Source organism: Mobula birostris, chromosome 18 (assembly GCF_030028105.1).
Source record: "Mobula birostris isolate sMobBir1 chromosome 18, sMobBir1.hap1, whole genome shotgun sequence".
NCBI classification, from domain to species: domain Eukaryota; kingdom Metazoa; phylum Chordata; class Chondrichthyes; order Myliobatiformes; family Myliobatidae; genus Mobula; species Mobula birostris.
This window is the reverse complement of record NC_092387.1, coordinates 9454239-9479325: the sequence shown is the minus strand read 5'-3', so window position 1 is coordinate 9479325 and position 25087 is coordinate 9454239. Positions and strand designations below refer to the sequence as shown.

Below are 25087 nucleotides of genomic sequence, written 5' to 3'. Positions count from 1 at the left end.
GGAGGTTCACAAAAATGATTCCAGGATTGAACAGCTTGTCATATGAAGAGTGTTTGATGGCTCTGGGCCTGTATTCACTGGAATTCAGAAGAATGAGCGGTGACCTAATTGAAGCCTATCAAATGCTGATAGGCCTTGATAGAGTGGATGCAGAGAGGATGTTTCCTGTGGTGGGGGAGTCTAAGACCAGAGGACACAGCCTCAGAGTATAGAAACATAGAAAATAGGTGCAGGAGTAGGCCATTTGGCCCTTCGAGCCTGCACCGCCATTTATTATGATCATGGCTGATCATCCAACTCAGAACCCTGCACCAGCCTTCCCTCCATACCCCCTGATCCCCGTAGCCACAAGGGCCATATCTAACTCCCTGTTAAATATAGCCAATGTACTGGCCTCAACTGCTTCCTGTGGCAGAGAATTCCACAGATTCACCACTCTCTGAGTGAAGAAGTTTTTCCTAATCTCGGTCCTAAAAGGCTTCCCCTTTATCCTCAAACTGTGATCCCTTGTTCTGGACTTCCCCAACATCGGGAACAATCTTCCTGCATCTAGCCTGTCCAATCCCTTTAGGATTTTATACGTTTCAATCAGATCCCCCCACTCAGTCTTCTAAATTCCAACGAGTACAAGCCCAGTTCATCCAGTCTTTCTTCATATGAAAGTCCTGCCATCCCAGGAATCAATCTGGTGAACCTTCTTTAGAATGGAGAAGAGGAGTAATTTCTTTAGCCAGAGAGTGGTGAATCTGGTGGAATTCTTTGCCACAGGCAGCTGGAGGCCAAATCCTTATGTATATTTAGAGCAGACATTGATAGATTCTTGATTCGTCAAGGCAAGAAGGGTCTCAAGGGGAAGGCAGGAGATAGAGGCTGAGAGGAAAATTGGATCAGCAATGATGAAATGGCGGAGCAGAGATGATGGGCCAAATGGCCTAATTCTGCTCCTATTAAGTCCTCTTAAGGCCTACAACACTGGGTTATCGCTGGTTGAATACCCAAGTTGGTGTGAGCTTTCATTCTCTCTATTGTGGTTATTATTCTATTATAGATCTACTGAATATGCCTGCAAGAAAAAGTATCTCAGGGTTGTATATGTTGGCGTATATGTACTTTGATAATAAATTTACATTGAACTTTATAAAGTCTCAGTATTAAATCTTTGCATTTATATTCTAGTCCTTTGGAAATAAATGTTAACATTTGCATTTGACTTCCTTACTAGCAACTCAATCTGCAAGTTAATTTTTTGGGAATCCTGCACGACCCCTTCTTCCACCTGAGGTTCTTAGCGCAAATTCATCCCTTACAACAGCCAACCCGCAACACAGACGGACTGCAAGTTACCTACCACCAGAGCCATCCAGGAGGCTCTTCACCGACTGCTCCGACTGGTTCTCTTCAGCTCCCTGCTTGTGCGCTTGGCCGGGCAGCTCCCCCTCACTGTCGTCCTTCAGGCTCCCAGTCGAGGGCTCAACACGACTGGGTCGTGGCAGTCCCTCCACAGCCTTCCGGTGGTTCCAAGTCTCCACGTCCCTTGGCTCTTGCCGGGGGCTCCCGGCGCTCTGGCTGCCAGGATCATCAGCCTGCACCTTCACCACCAGCTCCACTCGGATATCCCTCCCGGGGTCTGCCACCTCCGCACCTCCTGCACCCGAGGACTGGCAGTCACCTGGGACACCTTCCCGCTGCCCTGAGGGCACTGGGCAGATTCCCTGCGAGGACCCACTGCTCTGCTCCTCGCCCTCGTTTGGATTCACGCTGAGGGCAACACAGTTGTCCTCCCCAGAGCGAAGATCACCTTCCTTCCTTTCACTACCTGTCGTTGGAGGCTGCGACCTTTCCAAACTGTGTGGATGTGAGATTCCTACAGACGGAACGTTAACTGATTCACTAGTGTCCTGCTCCATGGGTTCGCCCTCTCTGTCGATTGTTCCTGAGTCCACGTGGCTTTGGGACACCTGAAAGATCCCTCCACCTTCCCTCAGCCCTCCATCCGCCTCCTCTTCAATGTTGTGGTCAACAGAACACAGACACCCCTGCTTCTCACCTTGTGACACAGACCCTTCTTCTCCCTCATCCCCTGGCCTCCTGCTGACAATCGCTGCTTTTGCTATTAACGTGTCCCTGGGCAAATCTGCCCCCTCTGGGGAAGGGTAGACTGGCACCCCTGGAGACTGAGGCACCTGCGGGGCTAGGTGCTGAGATCCCTCTGACCTCTCGGACTCTCCACCAGTTCTCAGCTCCTTCACTTCAGCTTTCTCCCTGGGTTCAGCGCCAGCTTCTTCAAAGGTACGTCCCTCAGGAACAGTGGATGAGGTAGCCTGGCTTTCTCCAGTCCAGCGCAGGTGAAGGTTCTGAGTTTCCTCCAGCTGACCCACCACAACGATTTCTGTGGTAATCCCTTCCTCAACCTGCGTAGCCTCGCTGTCCTCCAGAATAGCACCGTCGTCCGTCTCCATCGGCTGTGTCCACTGGCTGGCGGACAGCCTCAGCTCAAACGGCTCCCCCGATCCCTCACACACCTTCCTGGCTCCCACAGCCTCAGGCTCCTTCCCCGCTGATCTGCTGTCCGATCCCACATCTCCCTCCTCTCGCACCGGTGCCTTTGTCTGACACTCTGCCTGAGCTTGGGTGGATTTAACCTCTCTGTTGCTGTTAACGTTTTCTGTCAGACTTGGAGTGGGCATAAAAAAATCCTTTAAAAAAAAAAGAGAGAAGATTTGCAGTTAGAGAAACAAGTCAGCATCTGAAGGGGAAAATCTCACCTAATGGACAAAGCAGTAGAAGCAAAATTAAAGAGATTCTCACAGGATTCCTCCCTCTCTTTAAAAGAGAGGAAGGAGTAGATATCAGACTGCTGGAAAACGATGCTGGACTAAATAAGTATTTTGCATCATCTTCACTGTGGAAGACACTAGCAGTACGCTAGAAGCTTAGGAACATCAGGGGGCAGAAGTGAGTGTAATTGCTATTACCAGGGAGAAGGTGCTGGGGAAGCTGAAAAGTCTAAAGTGGATAAGTCACCTGGACTAGATAGACTATACCACAGGGTTCAGAATGAGGTAGCTGGGGAGATTGTGGAGGCATTATTAATGATCTTTCAAGAATCACTAGATTCTGGCATGGTCTCAGAGGACTAGAAAATACCACTCCACTCTTGAAGAAGGGAGAGAGGTAGAAGAAAGCAAATTATAGCCCAACTAGTCTGACTGCAGTGGCTGGGAAGATGTTGGACTCAATTGTTAAGGACGTGGTGTCCAGGTACTGGTTGGACATGATAAAAAGAGGTCAAAGTCAGCACGGTTTCAAGAAAAATCTTGCCTGGCAAATCCGTCGGAATTCTTTGAGAAAATAAAAGCAGGGTAGACAAAGAAGAGCCATGGATGTTGTGTACTTGGAATTTCAGAGGGCCTTTGGCAAGGTACTGCAAAAGAGGCTCCTGAGCAAGACGGAGCCCATGGTTTAACAGGAAAGATGATAGCATGGATAGAGCACTGGCTGATTGGCAGGAGGCAAAGAGTGAGAACAAAGGGAGCCTTTTCTGGTTGGCTGCCAGTGACTAGTGGTGTTCTGCAGGGGTCAGTGTTGGGACCACTCCTTGTTATGCTATATGCCAATAAATTGGATGATGGAATGGAGTGGCCAAGTTTGCCGACGATACGAAGCTAGGTGGAGGGCAAGTAATGCTGAGGAAGTGGAGAAGCTGCAGAAGGATTTAGACAGATTAGAAGAAAAGGCAGAGAAGTGGCAATGTCAGGAATTGTATGGTCATGCACTTTGGCAGAAGGTACAATATGTAGGCCATTTTCTGAATAGGGAAAAAATTCAAATATCCAAGGTGCAAAGTAACTTGGGAATCCTTGTGTAGGACTCCCAAAGGGTTAACTTGCAGATTGAGTCGGCGGTGAGGAAGGCAAATGCAATGTTAGCATTCATTTCAAGAGGACTAGAATATAAAAGCAAGGATGTAATGCTGAGGCTTTGTAAGGCACTGGTGAGGCCTCACTTGGAGTACTGTGAACAGTTTTGGGTCCCTTATCTGAAAAAGAATGCATTGGTGTTGGAGAGGGTTCAAAGGAGGTTCACGAGAATTATTCCAGGACTGAAAGAGTTTATATATGAGGAGCTCTAGGCCTGTACTAACTTAGGAGAATGAGAGGGGACCTCATTGAAATATTGAATGTTGAAAGGCCTTGATAGAGTGGATTTGGAGAGCATGTTTCCTATGGTGTGAGTCTGAAACCAGAGGACACAGCCTCAGAATAAAGGGATGCCATTGGGAATGAAGTTGCGGAGGAATTTCTTCAGCAAGAGGGTGGAATTCATTGCCACTGGCAGCTGAGGAGGCCAAGTCATTGGGTATATTTAAAGCGGAGTTTGATAGGTTCTTGATTAGTCAGGATATCAAAGATTATGGGGAGAAGGCAAGAGAATGGTGTTGGGAGGAAAAATTGATCAGCCATGATGAAATGCTGGAGCGGACTAATGACCTAATTCTACTGTTATGATCGGCTGGTTTGTGCAACAGGACCGCCTCATAGAGGAGGGGAATAACTCCTACATCAGATTATGGACTCACATGAGACAAATCGGGCAGCGTTGGCACAGGAACCAGCTGGCTGGTGGCGAATGCTGGGGCTGAGGCCAGCACTGGGGTGGATGCCTGCGGCTGAGGAAGGGCTGGCTCACTCGGCTCTGCAGGCTGGTCCATTTCCATCAGCTCCTCTCCCTCACACGGCGGCTTTTCTGCCTCACCGACGTCGGCAAGGGGCGCGGAAGTGTCCATTGGCTCCTCTTCTACAAAAGTCAGAGCAAACACATCACAGCTGCTCACGGCCCCCAACCACACCTCCCGGTCTCTGTTTGCACCGAGAAACTCCAAAAGTGGAAGTTTTAAATCTCTCAGAACTTCAGCATTCCTTGCATCCTAACAGCCTGGTACGGTAATTCCAATGGAGGGGAACACAAGGGGCTACAGGATATAGTGAATGCACCTGGTCCATTGTGCACACTTCCCTCCCCACCGACTGCATCTACCAATGGTGCTGCCTCACAAACTTTTCCTCTGTACACTTTCAATCTTATGAACATCCTTCCTATTTAGCGGAACTTCATTCTGTATCTATCTCACCTGTGCTGGCACCTGGGAGCGTGAGAGATGAACTTACTATTCCATCTCAACCACATATTGTGGGGTTAAGGTCAATATTCTCAACACCATCCAAATTCCCAAATGGATTTAGAACTAATTTATGATTTTGGATTTTGTGGCATGTGAAAACCTGCTGTGATCAAGCGTAAAGGAGAACAATAAGAGATCTCAATCAAATAGACAGAGAAAGGTTTTTCACAGGTCCACAGGGGAGAGGGAGTGGAGTTGGGACTGGCAGTGAAGCTCTACCAAAGGACCAGCAGAGATTCAGGGCTGAATGGCAGCCACCTGCGATGTACGAGGGGGGAACGGTGTGGACTCGATGGGCCAAGCAGCCTTCTCCCAGGCCGGACTGACAAAGGCCACTCATCAGGGGACGCGGCACGAACGGGCAAACATCCCCACCACCCCCGACTCACCGCCCAGCTCTGTGGGGCTGCTGGGGACAATCAAGGGGGTCGGCCCAAACGACTCCTGCGAAGGGTCAACAACGTTGGAAGAGCTTCTGTAAAAAGAGAGGCACGTGATATGACACAGAGCAATGGAACAATCCCTGTGAATCACTGCAGCCTCTTTCACTCCCCCACCACCCTCTGCCTCCAGGCCATTCAGCACACCTACCTGTCCAGGCAATAATAGGCTGATCCAGACACTCAAGAGGTAGCACATAGTTAGCACAGAGCTGTTACAACGTCAGCAACACAGGTTCAGTTCTGCCGCTGTTGTGACGGGTTTCTACATTCTCCCTGTGGGTTTCCTCCGGGTGCTCAGAGTTCCTCCCACATTACAGAAATGTACCGGTTAGCAGGTTAATTGGTCACCTATGTACAACTGGGCGGTGCGGACTTGTTGGGCCAGAAGGTCCCGTTACCATGCTGTATCTCGAAATTTTTAAAAAAAATAAGACTCTGCTGGTGCTGGGAATCCTGAGGAACAGAGCCAAAATGCTGGAAGAACTCAGCAGGCCAGGTGATCCACGGAGGGGAGAAAACAGTCGCCATTACAGGCCAAGACCCTTCCTTCATCAGAGCCGGAAAGGAAGGTGGGGAAGAGGCCAGAATGAGGAGGTGGCAGGAGGGGTAAGAGTACGAGCTGGCAGGTGACAGGTGAGACAGGTGAGGGGAAAGGTCGGTGGGTGGGGGAGGGGAGGAAGGTCAGTGGTGGGGGAGGGGGGATGAAATAAGAAGTTGGGAGGTGATAGGTAGAAAATGTAAAGGGCGGAAGGAGGAATCAAATATGAGAGGGCAGTGGGCCAAGTCACAAATGGAAGACGGTGAGGAACCAGAGAAAGACAATGGTCAGGTGGGGGGGGGGGGGGCAGGGGAGCAAGTGGGGGGGCAGGGGAGCAAGTGAGGGGGCCACATGAATGAGGGAAAACCAAAGGGAGTGATTAGCAGAAGTTAGATAAGTCGCCGTTGATGTTGGATTCAGCATTCACTTGCTAGTTTGTACTCCTTCCCCCCCTTTTTCATTCCAGCTTCTACCACCCTCCTTTCCCTCCTATTGAAGAGTCTCAGTTCAAAACGCCGAGTTTATTTCCCTCCGCGGATGCTGCCTGACCCACTGAGTCGTTCCAGTATTTTGTGTTGCTGAAGTGCCCAATCCAATTCCCCTCCTATTCCCAATCATTCCTATTTCCATCAAACAGGGATTAGAAACCATAGCAACCAACCAACCAGAAGGGTAACAAGCAAGAGAGCTCTGAGATGACAGGCGGCAGAGCGAGGCAACTCAATTACTATCCACGTAGTGCTGGCTAATGACAACCCTGAGAGCAAATCATCCAGTCTCTGTGACCAGAAAATCAGGACTCACCATCGCTAATGTGCGATTTTGGACAGAGAAACGCTGAAGGGGATTCTCATTGAAACCTGTCAAATATTGAAAGGCCAAGATTGAGTGAACGTACAGAAGATGTTTCCAGTAGTGGGGGAGTGTAGGATCAGAGGGAACAGCCTCAGAATAGAAGGACGTTGCTTTAGAACAGTAATGAGGAGGAATTTCTTCACCCAGAGGGTGATGAATCTGTGGAATTCACTACAACAGACGGCTGTAGTGGCCAAGTCATTCGGTATAGAGTATTTAAAGCGGAGTTTGATAGGTACTTTATTAGCCAGGGCGTCAAAAGTTACAAGGAGAACGTGGTTGAGGGGGATATTATATTAGCCATGATCAAATGGCAGAGCAGACTCGATGGGCCAAGTGGCCTATTTCTGCTCATATGTCCAAACAGTCTACACCACCCTACTTTAACTCAACCTCACACATGACCATGAGCATTGGCCTCACGCACCTTCCCTTGACGCCTCCCTCCCTAAATCTAGCACACCTTCCCCCGCCGCCCCTCCACACCTTCCCCGTCGCCCCGCCACCCCACAGTTTTCTCCACTGAGCCACTATGCAACATTTCCTCGTTCCTACCATAAAGGGTCAGGTCAGCTAACGTGCCGCAGCCAAACCTGCAGCAAGAATGCATTTCACCTTCAGTAAACCAGCTCCCAACAAAAATTAACCGAATTTCCGTCCCAGCACGTTTGGAAGGTAACCAGATCACAGGATACCCTGTGTTAATTGGTATTCAGCAGGTTCCTTCTCTGACCAGCATGATGGTATTACAGTGCCTGCTGTAAGACAGGGTTTGAATGCCTCCACTCTGTGAGGAGTTTGTATGTTCTCCCCGTGACCATGTGGGTTTCCTCCGGGTGCTCTGGTTTCCTCCCACAGTCCAAAGGTGTACATTTCGGGTTAGGATTAGTGAGCTGTGAGCATATTATGTTGGTGCGATATTTGCCCGCTGCTCAGCACAATCTTTGCTGATTTGATTTGATGCCAATAACACATTTTACTTTGTGTTTCAATACACATGTGACAAATACAGCTAATCTTTTGATCTTTAGTCTTACTGTCGACTGACTGACAAATCCGGAGCAGAAACAACCGCAGTTCCAACACGAAGACGCAGCAGAAGCCACAGTCTGGAGGAACCCACAAAATGCCAGAGGAACTCAGTGAGGCAGGCAGCATCTGTGCAGGAAAGATGCCGTCTGTCCACACTGAGCCTAGACCCTTCATCTGGGCTGGATTCGAGTATAAATTAAAAGTTTTCAACCCGAAATGTCGAGTATCAGCCTTGATCTTACTGAATCAGCAGGAGCAGGCTCGACGGGCCAGATGGCCGACTCTTGCCCGTTTCTTATGTTCTTATCCATTACCCTCACCCACCGAATTGGTCCAGCAGGTTGTTATTTATGCTCCACGGTTTCATCCAGCCTGGATTCACCGCCAAAGTCACTGGGAATTTAAGTATTTGTTTGTCTTCAATGGCTCTTCAAAGTACCCCAAACAGAATGACAGCCCCTTTAAGTAACTTACTGACATTTTTTTTAGCGTGTCACACCAGCCAGTCAGCCATTCTTCTCTGGCGCGTGGTGTCAGGATTTGGTCTCCTTTTGGATTAACTGGATCACGATATGAACGTTCCTGACTCGGGTCGAGGCCATTTTGTTTTTTACGAGGCAGAGTGGCTAGCTCGATGCTCAACCCGGCACGGATGGATTCGAACTCGGGAGCCTTCGCTCCGGAGTCCAGCGCTGATGCCACTGCGCCACCAGCCGGCCAACTGACATATTGAAAGTGTAGGAAACTATTTCACTTACATACACCAAAAAAAGGTACTAGTGGGTGTGGAGGGAGGGGTGAAACAAACAGTCCACAGGTGTGTTTTCTGTAGCATAAAACTAGGGATTGTAGCAAACCCTGCCAATTTGCAACAGGTCGGTGGACAGTTGGGAATCACTTGGACAGGTGCAAGGAGTTCCCTCAAGTGAATGTCAGAGGGAGTTGTAGTCAGAGTAACACACGCACAAAATGCAGGTCTGAAGAATAAACACTTGACGTTTCAAGCCGAGGCCCTTCACAAGTCTTAAAGACGTGCCCCAGCCTTAACGTCAACCACGATGGCCACTCCTCTCTCTGTGGCGCTGAGGCTATGAAGACTGCCCTGGCTTCTGTGCTCCATGCCCGCTAATATGATGAACTGGTAAGTGAGGCCTGTTGGTTCAGAAAGCTGCCGTTTGCTTCAGTTGTTCGTATGACTTGTTTTTTTCCCCTTCATCTTGCGCATTGGGTGTTGGTTATTTATCTTTTTTCTTTAATTGGGTTCTTTTGGGTTTGTGTCTACCTGTAAGCAAACAAATCTCAAGGTTGTATAATTTATATGTTCTTTGATAATAAATGCACTCCGAATTTCAATTCTTCATTCCTCTCCATAGATGCTGCCCGACCTGCTGAGATCCTCCAGCATTTAGTGGGTGTTACTCTGTATTCGGTAAAAGGGGGAATGTGAAAGCCTGGTGTAATCTGACACTCAGCACACTAAATGCACAGACCCCAGTCAGCCCTGAGCAACAACATCTGGTGACAGGTTAAACACCTGCACGTTCACCTGCACTCCACACTCCCCAACCCTTGTTTCCGCAGTCCCAGAAACCAGCCATGCAGGAAAGTCGGCAGTCTAATCCTGAAACAGTCTGCACTGTATGCAAAATAAACATTATTGTACAAACTGGCTCAACAGCAATGGAGGTAGGACATCATTAGGATCTGGGCCAGCTGGTGACAAGACCGCAAAGAATTCTACTTCTTAAGATACCACTGGCTGACTACAATAGGAGGAGTGTTTGATGGCTCTGGGCCTGTACACACTGGAGCTTAGAAGAATTGCGGGGGGGGGTGTGCAGGATCTCATTGAAACCTTTTTTTTAGGCATCCGTTAGTCTCGTGAGACCATGGATTTGCGCTTTGGAAGGTTTCCAGGGTGCAGGCCTGGGCAAGGTTGTAAGGAAGACCGGCAGTTGCCCATGTTGCAAGTCTCCCCTCTCCATGACACCGATGTTGTCCAAGGGAAGGGCACTAGGACCCATACAGCTTGGCACCAGTGTCGTCGCAGAGCACTGTGTGGTTAAGTGCCTTGCTCAAGGACACAACACACTGCCTCAGCCAAGGCTCGAACTAGTGACCTTCAAATCACTAGACGAACGCCTTAACCGCTTGGCCACGCACAAACACATTGAAATCTATCGAATATTGAAAGGCCTAGATAGATTTGATATGGAGAAAGCATTTCCAATCTAGGACTAGAGAGCACAGGCACAGGCTCAGAATTCAAGCAGATGAGGAGAATTTCTTTAGCCAGATGGCAGTGAATCTGTGGAATTCATTGTCATGGACGGCTGTGGAGACCAAGTCATTAAGTATATTTAAAGCGGACGTTCTTAATTAGTAAGGGCATCAACAGTTAATGGGTAAAGGCAGGAGAATGAGGTTGAGCAGGATCAGAGATCAGCCGTAATGGAATGGTGGAGCAGACTCCATATGCCAGACAGCCGAACTCTACTCCTCTGTGTTGTGGTCTTCAACTGCTGAACCAGCCAGTGACCTCCATGCTGTGGGCCCACTTTGGTTCTGCCCCATGCTTCCAACACTCAGATCCAGGAGAACCTGGTGGATTTTTTCTGGGGCAGGAGGACATGTGGGGGGTCTGCTGAGGTGTTCAGTCACTGAGACACTTCCAAACCCAGGTGCTGACTCTCCACCCCTGGACCCCACAGAGATACCTGTGCGTTGAGCAAGCTCCTGGATGGAGTGACCTGGCAGGAAAAAATTTTCCCCGCCGGGCCAGCACCTTCCGGACGACGCACAGCTCCCAGTGATGAGTGCAGTGCTTCTCGTCATTTCACTGGGACCTTCTCAGAGCCAGAACAAAGTCAAAGTAAAACTTGTTATCAAAGTCCGTATATGTAACCATATACAACCTTGAGATTCATTTCCTTGCAGGCATTTACAGGAAAACAAAGAATTTATGAAAAACTATGCCTAAACGGAGACTGGCAAAGAACCAATGCACAAAAGGCGGTGAGCTGTGCAAATATAAAAAGCTGAGAACATGTCGAGTCCTTGGTGTCCTTGTTCATCAGTCACTGGAAGTAAGCATGCAGGTACAGTAGGCAGTGAAAAAAGCTAATGGCATGCTGGCCTTCATAACAAGGGGAGTTGAGTATAGTAGCAAAGAGGTCCTTCTGCAGTTGTACAGGGCCCTGCTGAGACCACACCTAGAATATTGTGTAACGTTTTGGTCTCCAAATTTGAGGAAGGACATTCTTGCTATTGAGGGAGTGCAGCGTAGGTTCACGAGGTTAATTCCCGGGATGGCGGGACTGTCATATGTTGAAAGATTGGAGCGACTGGGCTTGTATACACTGGAATTTAGAAGGATGAGAGGGGATCTGATTGAAACATATAAGATTATTAAGGGATTGGACACGCTAGAGGCAGGAAACATATTCCCGACGTTGGGGGAGTCCAGAAGCAGAGGCCACAATTTGAGAATAAGGGGTAGGCCATTTAGAACAAACTTGAGGAAAAACTTTTTCACCCAGAGGGTTGTGGTTCTGTGGAGTGCTCTGCCTCAGAAGGCAGTGGAGGCCAAATCTCTGGATGCTTTCAAGAAAGAGTTAGATAGAGCTCTTAAAGATAGCAGAGTGAAGGGATATGGGGAGAAGGCCGGAAAAGGTTACTGATTGTGGGTGATCAGCCATGATCACAGTGAATGGTGGTGTTGGCTCGAAGGGCCAAATGGCCTACTCCTGCACCTGTTGTATATTGAGTCCTTGAAAGTCAGTCAGTAGGCTGCAGAAATGCTTCAACATTGAGCTGAGTGAAGTTCAAGAGCCTGATGAGGGCAGAGCTTAGGGCAATGACACCTAACAGCAACTCCTCTGCTTGCATCTTTGGAAACAGCTCTACTCCTATCTCCCCTTCGGGGTTTTTTTGAAGACTCTGACCTGGAGTTACACACTGACTTCAGTTCTTTGCGGAAATGGGACCTGCTCTCAGGGCCTCACAACTGGCTGCTTTTCAATGTGCCAGGGACGTGGCCTGGAAAACTAGCGCACCTTCAGGGTGCTGGATTTTCGTGGCTCTGGAGGCCGGCGGATTCGAGGTCGGTGCCGCTGCCTGGTGCGTCGTGGGAGACGGAAGATCGAAAGCAGCGAGCTGGCTGCTGGCTGTGTGTCCAGAGACCTGAGTTCTTTGGTCACAGAGCTCGGAAAAATCGACATAACAAACTTTTAACACCATAAATTGGCAGGTTGTTTTGTTATGTCTCCCCTCTCGCTGTGAAACGGAGACACCTCTTTTTCCCTTATTTTGGGGGGGGGGGGGGGGGGAGAGAGAGAGAGAGAGAGAGAGAGAGAGAGAGAGAGAGAGAGAGAGAGAGAGAGAGAGAGAGAGAGAGAGAGAGAGAGAGAGCGCCCGTGGTATGTCGAATTATCGGGTGAACGAGTAGTCTTTGGGGTTCTGCAAGTCTGTGTCTTTACTGATGCTTTGCTGCACGCCTGAGTGCTCAGTGGAGGGTGCAGGTGCTTTTTTGCTGGTAGGGGAGGGAGTTATTGCTTTGCTGCTGCTTATGCATGGAGGGGGAGCTTTGGGGTTCTAACATTTAACTGTCATTCATTCTTTGGGGCACTCCTCTGTTTTCATGGATGTTTGCGGTGAAAAAGAATTTCAGGATGTATATTGTATACATTCCTCTGACATTAAATGTACCTACTGAAACCTATTGACAGTTGTGGCGTAATAACTGTTCCTGAACCTGACCAAAGCAGCGAGAAGAGAGCAGGGCCTGGATGGCTGGGGTTTTTGATTTCAGATGCTGATTTCCGGTGGCAGTGCTCCATGCAAATGCGCTTGATGGTGCGTTGGGTTTTGTCTGTGATAGATTCTGTGTAATGTAGAGAACAACTACGAGGCGCTCATCTTGCAGGGTGACTGGTTGGCTGGGCAGATCCAGTGGTGAGGGAGCAGTCAGCTGCACGCCACCGGAACACATGGACAAAGTTTCCGGCTGAGTTGGCTCATGAGCACGGGACAATCCTGCCCCCAGCTCAACCAGCACTGCACACGGGGCCCACGCCCCGATACCTCGGAGATGATCACGCACAACATGCACCGTGTTCCAGCAATGCCCTCCACACCACAACGAGGAGTTTCCTACCTGGGTTCCGCCAAAGCTGACTGCCTGCCCCCCTCCCTGGAGGTGCCTGTGTCCAGGTGTCCTTGGAGAGACAGCACACACCACAAGGATCAGACAGCATCCTGGATGGACAGGCATCCAGACTTTCCCAACCCCGGGGTGACACCCAGAGGTTAGCATCATCCGGACAGCAAAGCCAAAGGTTGAAATTCCAGAGGTGGAGAGTCTGGGGGCGGGGGGAGCAGGGGTAGGTCAGGGGCCAGATGATTGCAAGTACGAGTCCAAGCCAGGGACCGGAGGTTGGAGCCCCAATATCTGAGGGTCTGGGACCAAAGACTGGAGGCCCGGCGGTGGCTTGTACTGAGGTTAGAAGCCTGTTGGTGTGTGTGATAGGAAAGAGGCTTGAGTTTTCGTGTTGTTTCTGTTGCTCGTGTTTTTCTGCCTAACACGGTGGGCACGCTACGCTTGCGCAGGAACTTGCAGCGGAACGGGCAGTAATACTTGTTCGCTGCCCCCAATACGTCCTTGGGTTCACTCTCATTTCTTGGTGTGTTTCCACGTACGTGCGATAACTAAATTTGGATCTGAAATATGGTCATGTTTTAGTTTGACAATTTTTAACAGATTATAATGAAAGTTATGCAAATGAACTTTTTCCTGGAAAAAGTCATTGTCTGCCCTGTGCATTTTTAGGAGCAGCTCCCTTGGACACCAACTCCGTCTCGTCAGTGATCCATCTCCGCCAACTGTACACCCCAAGTGAAGAGCTGAGAGACCAACCCTGCCCCAAGTCTCTGGACAGATCCGACCACACACTCCTCTGTAAGCTGCCACTGCTCCAGGCTTCACTGCTAGCTGCAGTCTTCAGAAGGAAATGAAAAGAGCACTCCCAATATCGGCGTGGGTTTCTGAACCACAGCAGTCTGCGATCTAACACAATATTTCATGCCAACTCAGTCAGCTGCGGGGATCTGGGTTGCCAGTCAATTCAGGAACGATCGGGGTCCTGTGGCAACTTTTAAAAGAGCGGTTGCATGAACACGCGACAGAAATATTTACAGGGATAACAGGGAAAGAGTAGGGAAGTGGGACCCACAAAACACCATCCCCACAGGTATAGCCCAAGAATGGTTGTGGCTAAACCCTTGCGTGTACCTGGAGGGGAGCCAGCAGACAGCTCCCCATCACAGCACAAGCTTTCTGATGTGGCCCACGGAAACAGCTTTCCACTGGAATCGAGTTGTGAATCTGAAGAGACGGGGATAGGGGGGATTAATAGAACAGGGTCAGAGGGTCAAAGATTTCAGGACATAGCCTCTGATCACCTTTTGGTCTGTGCATTCCCTCCAACGCTCCCGAGATCTCAGCCTCTCACCTCCCCTCTTATCCCCAACCTCAACGGTCAAGTTTTGGTCTGAGGTGACTTCTCGTAGATCAGTGAGTGTATTACACAGCTTGGGTGAGACGGGGTGAAGGAAACACGAACGCACTCGTGAAGCAGGTAGTGAGAGGGTCAGGTGAAGTTGTGGGATTGAAGGTGGCTACAGACATGGATGGGGGGGGTGGAATAAAGACTGTCAAGGAGAGAATTTTAAAGGCAAGGTTCTGATAAACCAGGAGCGCACTGCAGGACAGAGTGAAGGGTACTTGGTGCTGGTTTTAAAGATCGATTAGTTTTATTTGTCACATAGAAACAGAAAGCCTACAGCACAATACAGGCCCTTTGGCCCACAATGCTGTGCTGAACATGTCCTTACTTTAGAAATTACCCAAGGTTACTCATAGCCCTCTATTTTTCTAAGCTCCATGTACCTATCCAGGAGTCTCTTAAAAGACCCTATTGTATCTGCTTCCACCACTGTCGCCGGCAACCCATACCACGCATTCACCACGCTCTGTGTAAAAAACTTACCCCTGACATATCCTCTGTACCTACTTCCAAGCACCTTAAATCTGTGCCATCTCGTGCTAGCCATTTCAGCCCTGGGAAAAAGCCTCTGACTATCCACACGATCAATGCCTCTCATCATCTTATACACCTCTATCAGGTTACCTCTCATCCTCTGTCACTCCAAGGAGAAAAGGCCGAGTTCACTCAACCTATTCTCATAAGGCATGCTCTCCAATCCAGGCAACATCCTTGTAAGTCTCCTCTGCACCCTTTCTATGGTTTCCACGTCCTTCCTGTAGTGAGGCGACCGGAACTGAGCACAGTACTCCAAGTGGGGTCATATTGAAATAGAGTGAAATGCATCGGTTCTGACAACAATCACAGTCTGAGGATGTGCTGCGGGCACCCACAAGTGGAGCCATACTTCCAGCATCAGCACAACTCACTAACCCGTAACTAATCTGTTGGTCTTTGGGAAGTGGAGCACCCGGAGGAAACCCACACGATCACGGGAGAACATACAAACTCCTCACACTGGTGGGAATTGAACTCCGATAGCTGGTGCTGTAAGGGTGTAATGCTAGCCGTTACGCCATTGTGACACCAGGACACGGACAGAGTAGTGGGTGCCTCAGGCTGTCAAAGAGTGTCAGATTTGAAAACAAGGAGAGAAAGATTCAGCCGGTGGCACTGTGGGACAAATCTACCAGATGTTGCGGGTTCACAGTGTGTGTCCAACTGGTTTACCACCTCACTTACTCTGAGAGACTCTCCTGTGCCAGTGTCTGCTGCCCAGAGAGGTGGAGAACCTGGAGGCGGTCGACTCCAACAGCCAAAACACACTGCTTTCCCACGGGCGTTTCCGTGCTGGGACCTGAGAGCAAGCAAGACAGGGAGAGCTTAAGAGACGGGTCAGCATCCACCAGGGCTGTAAGCCTGAGAGAACCTGAAGAGGTGAACAAAATCATGGTTTGTCTCATATTCAGGTTCAAGTGGAATCCCTGTAAGGAAGCGAGCCTTGCACTAGTCCCCAAATCCCTCACAAACCCAAGAGATTCTGCAGATGCTGGAAATCCAGATTAACACACACAAAATGGTGGAGGAACTCAGGTCAGGTAGTAGCTATAGAGGGGGAAAACAGCCCTTTGGAATGAAGGGTCTCAGCCTAAAACATCAAGTGTTCTTCTCTCTCCAAAGATGCTTCCTGACCTGGTGAGTTCCTCCAGCACTTTGTGTTTATCCCAAACCCCTCAACTGTTGTCATTAACCTATCCTCTGCTGGGACTGTCACAGGCTCATTAGTTCCCGAACAGGCCCTTCAGCCCATCATGTGTGCTGGTGTTCCTGGTTCCCTGCAAGCCTCCTCCACCATTTCCCCCATCACCATTTCTTTCTATTCCTCTCTTTATCCAGCTTCCCCTTAACACCAACGTTCCTTCACCATTCCCTATGGGAATCAGCTGCACATTCCCATCAATCTCCAAGGAAGGAAGTTTCTCCCAAATTCCCAGATGGATGTACTGGAGCTAGCCTCAAATGGACAGCTCCCTATCCTTCTCCCACCCAGAAGTGGGAACACCTGTTCCTTGCCCACCCCGTAACTTCAGACTCGAGACCAGGAAGCGGACCGCTGGGTTAGATCGACAGAGGGGTCCGAATTCCAGAGGCACTCACTCTGCCTGGTGAAAAACACACCTGGCTGAGTCGTCACAAGCATGTCCTCTTGTGCGGAGATGATCTGGAGCTTTTCAGGATCGGGGTGAGGTGTGCTCTTCTCGATCGGGAGTCCACGAGGCACCACAAATTGGACTACCACCTCCTTCCCAGCTCCCAGCTTCTCCTGCCACAGGGGGGTGGGCACACTGGATGTGACTTCCGACCTGCAAAGTATCACGAGTGAAGACTGGGTGATGAGAGGTTAGGGCCAGGACACTCCCCCAGCTGACAAATGTATGGCAGCGTTATGGTCCAATGTAACTACCAACGTTTATGGGCTTGGTAGATAGAGTCATCCAGCACTAGCACAGAACAGGCCCTTCTGCCCATCTAGTCTGTGTCAAACTGTTACTCTGTCTTGTTCCATTGACCTGTACCTGGACCACAACCTTCCATACCTCTCCCACCCAAACATGCAAATTTCTCTTAAATGATCACATTTGAACCCACACCCACCACTTCTGCTGGCAGCCACAATTGAACCCACACTCGCACCACCCTCTGAGTGACATCCAAGTTAAATTGCCATTCAACCATACACGTACATACAGCCAAACGGAACAGTGTTCCTTCAGGGCCAATTGCAAAAAAATCAAAGTACCAACAGTTACACACAGCACATAAAATACATTAAGACATAGGAACATAATTAGGCCATTCAGCCCATCAAGTCTGCTCTGCCATTCCATCATGGCTGATTTATTTTCCCTCTCAACCCCATTCTCCTGCCTTCTCCCTGTAACATTTAACACCCTGATTAATCAAGATCCTACCAACCTCTGCCTAAAATATACCCAACGACTTGGGTATAAACAACTGTCTTTGGCAATGAATTCCACAGGTGCACCACCCCTGGCTAAAGAAACTTTTCCTCATCTCTGTTCTAAATGGATGTCACTCAATTCTGAGGCTGTGCCCTCTGGTCCTAGACTCCCCCACTATAGGAAACATCCTCTCCACATCCACTCTATCTAGGCCTTTCAATATTCGATAGGTTTCAATGAGATCTCCCTCCATTCATCTAAACTCCAGCAAGTACAGGCCCAGAGGCATCAAACGCTCCTCATATGTTAACCTTTTCATTCCTGAGATCACTCTTGTGAACCTCCCCTGGATCCTTTCTTAGATAAGGAGCAGTTCAGTCTAACCAATGCCTTATAAAGCCTCAGCACCACATCCTCGCTTTTATATTCTAGTCCGCTGAAAATGAATGGTAACATCACACTGGCCTTCTTCACCACCAGCTCAACCTGCAAGTTAACCTTTAAGGAACTCTGTACAAGGACTCCCAAGTCCCTTTGTACCTCCGATTTTTGAATTTTCTCCCAATTTAGAAACTAGTTCATGCCTTTATTCCTTCTAACAAAGTGTATGACCATACATTTCCCCGCAGTATATTCCATCTGACACTTGTTTGCCCATTCCCCCAATCTAACTCCTTCTGCAGACTCACTGCTTCCTGAACACTACTTGCCCCTTCTTAGGTGCTGCTATGTTGCAGGAAGAGCAGTTGCCCGACTTATGCACAGCAAGACTCCACACATGGCCACGAGGTTAATGTGCCTCAGTGAGGTGCGTGGAGGTCACCAGTCATTGTAACTTGCCCTGCGATCAGGTTAGGGTTAAATTACGATTGTCAGGGGTGTTGGGCAGTGTAGCTCAAATGGCCAAGCGGGCCGATTCTGTGCTGTATCTCTAAATAAAATCTAACAAACCAGTGGCATTGTGCAGTACAACGTGCAAGTGAAAGTAAACGGAGCCCAGCGCCCTCCATTAACTCGGTCCACACTTCCCTCTGCCTTAGGAAAACAGCCCATATAATCAAGGATCCCCTCCACCTCAATCATTCCCCTTCTTCCTCCTCCCTTCAGATAGAAAACACAAAATCCTCTAACCACCAGGCTCAGCCAGCTTCTGTCCCACCGTTATAATACTCTTCAATAGTCCTCTTAATCCCTCAACGGGCCTGACTTCAGTTGTCTCCCTGTACTGCACTTTCTCTCTAACTATGCTCTGCAGTGTTCCTTTCCTCAGTACAACCTATTGGGGTAACGCTGCGGTTTGTCTAACTCCGTCACAGCACCGGCAGCCCGGGTTCCATTCCCACCACCGTCTGTAAGGGGTTAATACATTCTCCCCATGACCACGTGGTAAGGAGTTAATACGTTCTCCCCATGACCACGTGGTAAAGAGTTAATACGTTCTCCCCATGACCACGTGGGTTTGCTCCAGGAGCTCCAGTTTCCTCCCATGTGCCAAAGTCGTACGGATTGGTGGATCAGTTGGTCACATGGGTGGCACGGGCTCGTCAGGTAGAAAGGACCCGTTACCGTGCTGAATCTAAACCTCCACGCACGATCTGCTAAGTTGGCAGACAAGCAAAAGCTTCTCACTGTATCGGGGTACGCGTGACAACAGTTAAACCGTTACCGATTTGGCCCCTCTTGTCTGAACAATCCCATCAGACTCATTTCTCCACTTACATTATCGTAACCTGTTCTCATCCCCACCCCACCCCCACCGCCCCCCGGCCCAACCCAATCGATTCTCCCACCACGAGACGACGTTTACAGTGAGGACCATACAACAAAGGAACAGTAGTAGGCCATTCAGCCCATCAAGTCTGCTCCAACACTCGATCATAGCTGATTTACCTTCCCTCTCAACCCCAGTCTCCAGCCTTCGCCCCTTAACTTTTGATATCTTTACTTATCAAAAACCTATGAATTTTTGCCTTAAATATACCTAATGACTTGGCCTTCACAGCTGTCTGAAGCAATGAATTCCAGATTCACCACTCTCCTCCTCCTCCTCTCTGTTCTAAAGGGATGCCTTTCCTTACTGACGCTGTGCCCTCTGGAACAACACTCTCCCATTGCTGGAGACATCCTCTCCACGTCCACTCTATTTAGACCTTCCAATATCTGATAGGCTTCAATGAGATCACCCTCCATTCTTCTGACCAGTACAGGCCCAGAGCCATCAAACACTCCTCACACGTTAACCCTTCCATTCCCAGCATCATTCTTGTGAACCTCCTCTGGACCCTCTCCAATCCCAGCATATCATTTCACTCACTCACGGTACTCCTCCTGCGGTCTGACCAATGCCCTTATAAAACCTCAGCATTACATCTTTTCTTTGATATTCCAGTCCTCTTGAAATGAATGCTAACACTGCATTTGCCTTCCTTGCAAATTCCACACAGACAGCGCCTGAGGTCAGGATCAAACTTCAGCCTCTGGAGCTGAAATCCCACTTTCCTGGAACCTTTCCTGCAGCCATTCTAGTAACCTCACATTCTTCCTGCAGTGCGATCAGAACCTTCAGCTGAGATGAACATACTCACGCTGTCACCGCACTTACACACCTTCACCCCGTCAACCTACCTACCTCTCAGGAGTGCGCCCGGCTACTATCGGGAGACGCGAGGCAGCCCCCGTGTCCACAACTGAAAGGAAACAGAAGAGAGCAGTGTTAAAGGCCTGGCTACCTGTGGATGTCGGTGGTGGGGCCCTGCCCTGCCCTAGAATACGCAGGCACGGCAACCTCTTTCGGCCTAAAGCAGCCAACAGCCGGCCAGCCAGGTGAGCGGCTGGTGAAATGCTTCAAGGCGCCAACAACTGGGGTTCAATTCTCGTCGCCACCTGTAAGGATTTTGTGGATGATACAAAGATAGATTGATGGGCAGGTAATGCTGAGGAAGGAGAGAGTCAGCAGAAGGACTTCAACAGATTAGGAGGATGGGCAAAGTAGAAGCAGATGGAATAGTGTAGGGAAGTTTATGGAATAAAAGCACAGACCCTTTTCTAAACAGGGAGCAAATTCAGAAACTGGAGGTACAAGACACATGGGAGCCCTAGTGCGAGATTCCCTAAAGGTTATTTGTAGTTGACTCAGTAGTAAGGTAGGCAAGTGACGTAGGGGAGGCAGAGTTATGATGGCCACTCCTTCATGCTCATCTACAAAGAACAACATTTTTTCTGCCTTTGGAGTCTCTCCTTTTGCCTTTCAGGGTGGATGCGGTTCTGCTGAAGACCCTGACCTGCAGTTCCACTCAGACTTCTGTTTTTTGTGGTGGGACTGGCTCCAGGGGACTCACAGTCTGCTGCTTTTCAATATTCCAAGGACATGGCCTAGAAAACGAGCGTGTTTCGGGTTTCCGAGGTTTCGCGGCCCTGTGGACGGGCCGATTCTAAGCTGGTGCCATCGACTGAAGTGTTGCAAGACAGAGTGGAACATCGGGAACAGTGGATCAGCTGTTGGAGGCTCTGCACTCAGCGAGTCATGCTCTCTCCCTCCCTCATTGGTGGATGAGATCGTTGCCAATTCTCCGGGCAGAGAACTTGGGGGGGGAAAGCGGCGCGACAAATTTTTAACATTGTATATCAGCGAGTCGTTTTGTTATGACTCCCCTCTCGCTGCGAAAGGGGATGCCCCTTTTCCCCTTTAGGGGGAGAGAGCGCCTGTGGCGTGTTGAATTGTCAGGTGAATGATTAGTTTTTGTTGTACTGCAGTTTTTGCCTTTACTGGGGGCTTTGCTGTTGCTTGCTTGGTGGGTAGAGGGTGCTGATACTTTTTTGCGGGTGGGTGGGGACGTCATTGCTTTGTGTGGGGGGAGTAAGGGGTCTTTGGGGTTCAAACATTTTAACTGTCATTCTTTGGGGCACTCTTTTTTCATGGACGTCTGTGAAGAACAAGAATTTCAGGATGTAAATTGCATACATTTCTCAATACTGGGTGGGAACTATTGAACTAAATGCAATGCTGGCATTTGTTATGAGAGGGCTGGAATATAAAAGCAAGGATGTACTGCTCAGACTTTATAAGGCACTGGTCAGACTGCATTTGGAATATCGTGAACAGCTTTGGGTCTCACATTTAAGAGAGGATGTGCTGGCATTAGAGAGGGTCCAGAGATGGTCCCAGGAATAAAAGGGTATGAAGTGCAGTTGATGGCTCTGGGTCCATACTCGCTGGAGTTCAGAAGAAGGTGGGGGGGGGGGGGGAGATCTTATTTAAATCTTTAAATCTACCAAATATTGAAATGCGACACACACAAAATGCTGGAAGAACTCACCGGATCAGGCAACATTTACAGAGTGGAATAAGGAGCCAACGTTTTGGGCCAAGAACCTTCTCAGGACTCGGCCTGAAACGTCCACCGCTTATTCTCCCCTATTGGAGGGGCTAACTAGAGCGGAGAGAGAATATAGAACCACAGGGCAACATCTGAGCTGACAAAGGGACTGGAGTCAACTGGTGGTGTGAATGGCAGTGGAAAGACCAGTCACTGCTCGGCCTCGAAACCAAGTGGCGCTCCCTTGAGATGAAACTCCCCTCGAGTACGCAAGGCAGCACACCCTCAGCATGTAAGCCAAGTGTCACCGAGTAAATCCGTGATCAGACTCCCATAACACATGAAGAGCTGAACTAACAGAAAAATCTGCTGGAGGAACTCAGCAGGTCGAACAGCATCTGTGGACGGGTGGGGTGGGGGAAGGAACTGTTGGCGTTTCCGACAAAAGATTGCATCAAGACCGGGCGAGAAGAGGAGGGAAGGCCGGTATACAATGAGGTGGGGTGAGACAGGAGCCAAAGGCGATTGGTGGATTGAGGAGAGGTGAAAGGTAAAAGGGAGAGTGGAGGAGGAGGGAGGGGAGATAGAGGTTGGATGATAGATGGAGGGAGACAAAGGGTAAAATGAGAAGTAGATGAAGCGAGGTGGGGGCACGGGAAGGTGGAGGTCAGAGACAATGGCAGGAGGGGGATGAAACAAAAAAAGACCTTTTAAGACAGCAAGAGCCATTAAAAAGACCGAAAGGTTTGATCACCCAAGTAAACCCAGGATCGTTGAGTCAGCCTCATCTTACCAGGTCCTGGTTCCTTGCTGGGAGAGTCAGAGTCCACATTCACCTCCTCTGGCAGAGGTTCGTGTCCGCCTCCCTCGGTGGTACTGACTTCAGGATCGACATCCTGACTCTCAGACAATTCCAGCAGTCCCAGACCAGCCTGAGAAGACTCTGAATAAAAGACACAGCAAAGCTGATCACAAAGCAAGAAAGTCTAAAGTTTCACCCAAAGACCCAAAGAAGGCTTGAGTTCCACATCTGTGGCTTTGGCAAAGCCAGTGTATATTGCCCTTCCCTCACCCTCCACCTCCCCCCACCCCCACCCCACTCCTGCCTTGAACTTGATTGAGTTTGAGGCGAGTGGCTCTCCCCTCATTCTGACCATTTTTTACAGGAGCACCAGCGCGTCTTGACCAGGGGCATCGCCCTCTGGTACGGGAATGGCAAGGCATCGGACCGCAAGTCCCTACAAAGGACTGAGGGGATCATCGGCATCTGTCTTCCAACCGTCAGAGATATTTATCAGGAGTGTTGAGGATGCAGGGCCCTTAACATTGTCAATGATCCTTCCCACCCGTCTAGAATTTGACCCTCTACCATCAGGCAGGAGGTACCACAGAATTCAGACAAGAACTGTTAGGGTGGGAACCAGCTTCTTCCCCTGGGCTGGAAGACCACTGAACTCCCTGCCACCACCCAGGTCTCATCACATATGAAGCACCAGTTGCGGTATAGTGTCTACTTTTCAACTTATGTTGTAAATGCACCTTATTATTTGTTAATTTACTAGAGGTGATATTATTTTACGTGTTATGTGTGTGAGTTATATGTACTGTGTTGTGCACAATTACAAATACCTGGGGATACGAATTGACAATAAACTGGACTGGTCAAAGAACACTGAGGCTGTCTACAAGAAGGGTCAGAGCCGTCTCTATTTCCTGAGGAGACTGAGGTCCTTTAACATCTGCCGGACGATGCTGAGGATGTTCTACGAGTCTGTGGTGGCCAGTGCGATCATGTTTGCTGTTGTGTGCTGGGGCAGCAGGCTGAGGGTAGCAGACACCAACAGAATCAACAAACTCATTCGTAAGGCCAGTGATGTTGTGGGGATGGAACTGGACTCTCTCACAGTGGTGTCTGAAAAGAGGATGCTGTCCAAGTTGCATGCCATCTTGGACAATGTCTCCCATCCACTACATAATGTACTGGGTGGGCACAGGAGTACATTCAGCCAGAGACTCATTCCACCAAGATGCAGCACAGAGCGTCATAGGAAGTCATTCCTGCCTGTGGCCATCAAACTTTACAACTCCTCCCTTGGAGGGTCAGACACCCTGAGCCAATAGGTTGGTCCTGGACTTACTTCCTGGCATAATTTACATATTACTATTAACTATTTATGGTTCTATTACTATTTATTATTTATGGTGCAACTGTAACAAAAACCAATTTTCCCCGGGATCAATAAAGAATGACGACTACCTTGGTCTGGAGGAACATTGTTTGGTTTGGCAGTATACGTGTACGGTTGACACCTTTCTCTGGAGGATGTTATCTCATGTGGTGGTATACACGTGTACAGCTGAATGACAATAAAGTAAATTTGAACTTGAGCCTGCTTGAAAGCGTGCAGAGAAAACTTACACACACGTTGCTGGGACTTGAGGACCCAAGTTATAACAAAGGGTTATAAATAAAGGGTTGAACTTTATTCCTTGGAACGCAGGAGAATGAGGGAATGTCTTACAGAGGGAGACAACATTATGAGCTGTGTCGATAGGGTAAATGCATGCAGACGTTCCCTCAGATCAGGTGAGACTAGAACTAGAGGTTATAGGTTTCGAGTGGAAGCTAGGGGAAGCGAGGGAGAAGGCTTGTGTGGGCAGTATGTACATTTAACAGATAAGACAGTTAGTAGATTTAGTCAGGGTGAGGGTCACGTATTCTACCACAGTTCCAATAGTGTCAGGCACCTATTCTGACAGCACCCTCACTGTCAGTAACTGCAACAGTGGCAGCACTTCCCGTCACCCAGCCCACTACTGACAAATTTCTCGGTGACAACCAGGACATCCCCTGACGCTGAGAAGGAGCACTCTGCTATCAGACCCCATTTTCAACAACACAGCCAGTAGGGACAGCAAAGAAAATCCCTGTCTTTGAGCCACAGGTAAATCTATTGAATTATTCCATGCTGTTCGCCAACATTGCTGCATGGGTTAAACGACAGGGAGAGGTAAAAGTTTCGTTTCCCTACGGATACGCCGATTTTCACCCACATCCCAACGATGCGCTGGTGAACTGGTGGCTGTAAACAGCCCTTACGGTGTGGGTGAGTGGTAGAGTCTGTATGGAGACAATGAGAATTGAAAAGGCATGTAATGCAGGTAATGGATGGCTGATGGTCAGAAGGGACTCAATGGGCCGAAAGTATGCAGTAT

General features: G+C 49.2%; 1 protein-coding gene across 3 annotated transcripts in view; it reads right to left on the bottom strand.

Annotated features, from left to right (window-relative positions):
- The window catches only part of tp53bp1 (tumor protein p53 binding protein, 1), a 74519-nt gene that overhangs the window by 38315 nt on the left and 11117 nt on the right, over positions 1–25087 (bottom strand). For 2 of the 3 annotated variants that reach the window (XM_072282174.1, XM_072282175.1), the window contains exons 6-12: positions 22665–22814; positions 20185–20242; positions 16771–16955; positions 15835–15949; positions 5572–5657; positions 4580–4797; positions 1349–2696 (exon numbers count right to left, since the gene is read on the bottom strand). In XM_072282174.1, coding sequence (XP_072138275.1) covers positions 1349–2696; positions 4580–4797; positions 5572–5657; positions 15835–15949; positions 16771–16955; positions 20185–20242; positions 22665–22814 — 2160 coding nt within the window. The remainder of the gene's footprint in view (positions 1–1348; positions 2697–4579; positions 4798–5571; positions 5658–15834; positions 15950–16770; positions 16956–20184; positions 20243–22664; positions 22815–25087) is intronic. The other variant, XM_072282176.1, reaches the window with a different exon arrangement.